Raw genomic sequence first — 5,959 nt, 5'->3', positions numbered from 1 at the left:
AGTGAGGGTCAGCCGGTGAGCATAGCTACGCTGCAAACACTTCCACAAGTGTTTAACCCTTTGAGCAGATTGACCTGATCTCTGTCAAACACACGAGAGAGAAGACGAGAGAACTGACCTGAAGAAGCTACACGAAAAATCACCTGGAAGTCAGCGAAAATATAGTTAAAAATGTGCTACAGGGAGAATAATATGTATACATATATATATATATATATATATATATATACACACACATATATCATTTGTTGCTAACTGCTTATTTACAGGTCATTTCTTTGTAACTTTTTACTGATCTCTTATTAATTTTGGGGTCAGTTCCTGATTGAAGTGATTGACCCTGACATGATCAGCCAGAGCTCTGCAGGTCCAAACCTAGGGGGTGTTTCATGGTGTCTTAATTAATGCCCCCCCAACACACACACACACACACACACACACCCCTAATGGGACTGAAGGGGCTGAAACTGTCACCCTTTAATCTGTTATTGATTTCTGCTATTGGTTTTGTTTTGTCTCTCTATTGTCTGTACGTAGAGAGCCGACCTCTGACTGTGTGTGTGTGTGTGGGTGGGGGTTGGGGGTGGGGTAGTGGGGAGGGGGCATCCTCTCTGTGTCTTGTGTCTTTTTTCTCTAGTTTTTCCCTCACAACTTTGTTTTTCTTTGATCTGTTTTCCTCCTGTCCCTCCGTCCATCCTGGCCTTTTCTCACAGAAATCCATAGCCAGTCCATCTGCACACAAACACACACACACACACACACATGTGAGGCTGTGTGGGCAGGCTGTCTCCTCCTCGGCGCCATCAGACCGCTGCCGGACCGGCTTCCCTCCTCCTCTGTGCCGGCAGAGCTCCCTGCCCCGCAGCCTCACCGTCAGCGCTCACATCTGAACCAAACCCCCCCGCCGGATCAGACGGTCCCTCTGGTTTCCAACGCAAACCAACTTGTTTCCAGAATTTTCTTAGATCACGTGTGATCCTCTTGATCCCAGTGGCTGCTCGGTCTCACTCTGCCTCGCTGTGCTCAGGTTTTAAAGGGTTGAATGTGAACGTGAACGGCGTCTGAACTCCAGGTTGCACACCTGCTGCTGTTGACCTGCCTGCACACTCTCACGCCACCAGGAATCTGCTCGGCATCTTTCATCAACACAACCAAACCGCCTCCTGCTACAGTCACATCTTCCCTCAGCTGCTGTGTAACGGCAGCCGACAGCTGATAATAAAAGTTTGTCCGTCTGGATTTTCTCTCTCTGTCGTCTTTTCAGTTTATTAAAGACAGGACGTGCGACGAAACGGCACGACGTGATTGAAGCATGGAAGTTTCCCACCCTGAGCATGCAGAGCAGCAGAGGAAATGGCCGCCGTGTGGATCTGGTCTGTTTTTTGTGTTGTTGTTGTTTTTTGTTTTTTGTTTTTTTTTCCAGGTGTGACCTTTGGCCGTGCGGTGGTCAGATCCCCGTCCCTCGTCCTCGTGTCTGTCCAGGCTGCTGAAGGACCGACCTGTCACCGTCACAATATCTGGCAGATGACAGGACTGATTGGCGCCGCTGATCAATATCACGGGCCGTCCGAGCAGCAGATTACAGATTACAGATTTACCTCCAGGAAGTGGCAGGAGTAATCTGCTGAGGTGTGAGCCAATGGGAGGCAGGCGGAGGCTTCACACACTAATCAATGCAGGAGACACGACTGATCGGCTCTCGTATCGGTGATTAGTTCAAGGCTTTTCAAACGGCTTCATGTTCTGGACCCCCCTGACACACACACACACACACACACGCATGCACGCGCACACACACACACACACACACACACACTGGACCTACAGCAAGTGACTTTAAACAAAAGAAACCTGACGCTGATCAGCATTACTGATCACTGATAAGTAGTGAAACAGTTTTTCTTACTTTTTTGAATTTAAAGTTATTTTTGCAATTTTCTGTTACTCATTATTTATTTATTTAGTTATGTATTTCTGTTCCAGCAATTTCTGATTTCAACCTTTTTCCATTTTTTTAATTAAACATATTTTTCATATTTTCTGGTACTTTTTTTTATTTGTTTGTTTGTTTATTTATTTATTAAGTTTTTTAACATGTTTCAGGAATTTTTTCTTGTTGCTAAATTTCTGATTTCACTGTTTTTGTCCAACAAATTAATTGGATTTCTTTCAGAAACAGAAGAAAAAAGGTAATGAGTAAATTAGCAAGAAATTAGACCAGAAAATGACCAGAAAATTTGAAATAAAATACATTAAATTATAATAAAAAGATATATTTAAATGGCAGATCAGTGATGCTAGATCATATTTCTAGTGTTTAAATGCTTGTGAAACCACTGAGGAGTGTGTGTGTGTGTGTGTGTGTGTGTGTGTGTGTGTGTATGTGTGTGTGTGTGTGTGTGTGTGCGTGCGTGTGTGTGTGTGTGTGTGTGTGGTTCACCTTGTATGGTCCTCTTGAAGAAGGCCTTGCAGGCCTCGCAGGATGCCACGCCGTAGTGGTATCCGGAGGCGAAGTCACCGCACACCAGGCAGAGCCTCTTGGGCCCCGGGGCCCCCAGGGGGGCCAGGAAGTCGCCCCGCAGGATGGAGTTCACCTGAGAGGAGGAGAGACAGGCACCTCAGCACCCTGTCTCACTCTCACTGCCAAGGCAGGTCTGTCTTTTACCAGGGCGAGACAATCTACACGTGGGGTTAGATAATCCCACTGGACACTGCACGGTCTCTGTTTCAGGGGTTTTTTTTTGTTGTTGTTTGTTTGTTTTTGAGGAACCAGGAAAAAAAAATCTGCTGGAATGAGGCAGGAAATACCAATCCAAATGGGATTATCTCATCCCACAGGCAGATTTATGACCTTGTCTGAAGAGAAACAAGATTTGAAAAACTAACTAGATTTTTTTGTTTTTGTTTCAGTGTAGATATGTTTTTCCCATTTTTTCAGCCAGCACATGACTTGTTATTGTTGTTATTGTTGACATTTTTTACACCAAGACAAAACCTTTTTTTTTTTGTTTTTTTCTAACCGCTCACAGATTCACACATTAAAAACCAAAGGAAATCTATAACAATAGGCCTTTCACACCAACACTCAGCCCTCTGACCTGAGTACCAAAGAAATGCAAACTCAAAGACAAATGAGCTGAAAATGTCCAAGACATTAGTCAAGATATTTTCTTGTATTTTATTAATTCATTTATTTTTTTATATGCCAGTCATTTTTTTGGTTGTTTTTTTTTTTTTCTCCATCAAATTAATTTCATTTCTTTCAAAAACACAGGAAAAGGCAATGAGCAAGTTAGCAACAGATTATTAAACTGATGAATGATACAGTTTATTTAACGGGCAGATCAGTGAAGCTGGATCATTTTTCTTGTGGTTAAATACTTTAAATCAAATTAAACTATTCCTCATTTTGCTGAAAACCACTGTAACAGTGTGTGTGTGTGTGTGTGTGTGTGTGTGTGTGTGTGTACAGAAAAGAAAATCAACTCAGTGACTGTGTGAGATATGAATGACTTTGAATGAATAAAAATAATAAAAGTGTGAAGGTGAGCTCACCTGCGCTGAGAACGAGTCGGCCTGCGACGGCGAGAATCGCACCGAGGGCTCCGCCACAGCACCGCTGCCACGGCCGACGCTTCCGCCACTGGAGCTAGAGCCCGTCGGGGAGTCGGGGTCCGGGGCCCCGGACAGCAGGCTGGAGGAGGAGGAGGAGGCCGGGCTGAGCAGGAATGGCGGGTGGGAGGTGATGAAGGGCGGGGAGGAGAGCGGGAAGGAGGGGCTGAGAGGAGACGAGTGCAGGTACGACGACGGAGACGGAGCCTCATCAGCCGGGGAGGAAGAGTCCAGCAGCCTGAGGAGGAGGAGCAGCATCACACACTGAGCGCCTCGCACACAGCACACAGATTATACTCCACACACAGATTATACCCCATGTTCAGATTATATTCCACACACAGATTATACCCCACATTCAGATTATATTCCACACACAGATTATACCCCGCATTCAGATTAGATTCCACAGATTATAGTGAAAATGTTACATTGACGGTGTCAAAGCAAACTTGTAGGACTCTGTGTGTGTGTGTGTGTGTGTGTGTGTGTGTGTGTTTGTGTATGTTAAACTAAGGCACAACAAGCTGCTTCCTGTCTGTTTACACACACACACACACACACACATCCCTTGTTTGTTGTCACCACAGAACTGATGTATTTCAGAGTCTAAACTGATCAGTCGCCTGTGGTTTCCCATTTGGGCTTTAACTCATCATTATTTATTTATTCTTTTTTTATTTTTTATTTTATTATTAGTAGTAGAAGCAGTAGTAGTTTATTTTTATTATTTTTTGGAATATTTGTCCTGAATATTTGTTTTATTTGTTTTAACTGCAGGGCTGCTTTCTTTCCTTTCTAAAGGTTTGTGCTGATAAAGTGTTTTGCAGCTGCTGTTCTGCATGAACACAGTTCAGCTGAGTTTGTTTTTATGTTTTATTCTGGATAAGTGCTCTATAAATAACTTTTTAATTATTATTATGACAACAAGACGAGTCAGATATCAGTGAAATCCCACTTGTCTCTTTCTCTCAGGGTTCCAGTCAGACCTGATGCACTCTGAACGCTTCTCTTTCTCTTTTTTCATCTTCTGCTCATGTCTTTCCTGCCGTGCCGGATCAATCAGGCTGATCAGCTGCTGATGATGCTGCTGATCAGGTGTGTGTGATGCTGCTCAGGTGTGTGTGTGTGATGCTGGTCAGGTGTGTGTGTGTGATGCTGGTCAGGTGTGTGTGATGCTGCTCAGGTGTGTGTGTGCTGCTGCTCAGGTGTGTGTGTCGCTCACCGGTGCGCACTGGCGAAGTGATCATCGTCTGTCAGGCAGAAATCCTTGAGCTCCATCCTGATCTGATCTGGGTTCAGCTTCACGCCTGCAGCGGGGCGCTCACACGCATACAAACAACAACAACAACAACAACAACAAATACACTGAGAGTCCCAGGAGGCTTCAGTGGTGCCTTCACTGTCTGTCAGTACAAATCTGCTGCGTCACCTGACGGTACTTCAGAGTCCAAGAAAAACTGGGAAACGACAGCACCGACAGAGGAGCGTGTAAAACTTCCATAAGAGAAGAAAAGTTTTGAAATTCCTCCTGTTTCCTCCAGGATAGAGATGAGAGACACAGAGAGAGAGGAGAAGGAGGAGGAGAGGAGTAAACAGATGGACCTGATGGAAGAAGAAGAGGAGGAGGTGCAGAAGAGAGCAGAGAGGCTGAGCGGCGGGCGGCTCTGAGCGCTCAGCAGGTTTATTTATCTGATCGTCCCGTCACTGGAGAGGAGGGGCAGGGGGCGGGGCTTAGGGGATCAGCCAATCAGCCGGGGGCATCACCAATCTGACAGCTTGTGTCATCTCTATTGATTTGGACAGAGCCAGATGACAGATGTAGGGCAGCAGAGCAGCTCCTGTCTGCTCGCTCCCCTCCAGCCCTCTGCCAGCTCTCTGCTCTTATTTTTATTTTCACACCAGAGCTGCTCACGTCCACGTCCACGTCTGCCTCTGCGTTTTGGGCGAGCGGGACGGGGACAAATGTCTTCAGGAATAAAAAGTTTACTGGAACATCGTTGGTGATGCTGTTTTCCCAGTGCCATGCAGAAAAGATGAGCAGGCAGACACAAAACAAAACAAAAACACGTGTGAATAAACTGAAGGCAGAGAGTCAGCTGGCTGCTCGGGGTCTGACGGTGTGTGTGTGTGTGTGCACGGCCTGCCAGCTTTAACTGGGTTATTATAAGATATGATGACGTGCTTTACTTCAGTCAAAACAGGAATAAATAAAGAAAAGGGAAACTTGTCAGAAACTAAGACAAACATAAAGACGTTCTCACACTAACAGCTGTGCAGAGATGACAGGCTGATTGTGTGTTGAAGAAGCAGTTTGGGGACCAGAGAGCGCAGAGCGAATTGTTGA

The 5,959-nt window shown here is 45.4% G+C and overlaps 1 protein-coding gene across 2 annotated transcripts in view; it reads right to left on the bottom strand.

The window, feature by feature from the left end:
• esrrd (estrogen-related receptor delta) overlaps positions 1–5,285 on the bottom strand; it is a 9,866-nt gene extending 4,581 nt beyond the window's left edge. The window contains exons 1-3 of one of the 2 annotated variants that reach the window (XM_030067375.1): positions 4,838–5,285; positions 3,556–3,850; positions 2,441–2,594 (exon numbers count right to left, since the gene is read on the bottom strand). In XM_030067375.1, coding sequence (XP_029923235.1) covers positions 2,441–2,594; positions 3,556–3,850; positions 4,838–4,893 — 505 coding nt within the window. In that variant the 5' untranslated portion in view covers positions 4,894–5,285. Of the gene's footprint in view, positions 1–2,440; positions 2,595–3,555; positions 3,943–4,014; positions 4,135–4,837 lie in introns of those variants that run through there. The other variant, XM_030067376.1, reaches the window with a different exon arrangement.
• Positions 5,286–5,959: the final 674 nt, after the last annotated feature.

The sequence above is a fragment of the Myripristis murdjan genome, chromosome 13 (assembly GCF_902150065.1).
Source record: "Myripristis murdjan chromosome 13, fMyrMur1.1, whole genome shotgun sequence".
Classification (NCBI taxonomy): Eukaryota; Metazoa; Chordata; class Actinopteri; order Holocentriformes; family Holocentridae; genus Myripristis; species Myripristis murdjan.
This window is presented reverse-complemented; position numbering and strand designations above follow the sequence as displayed.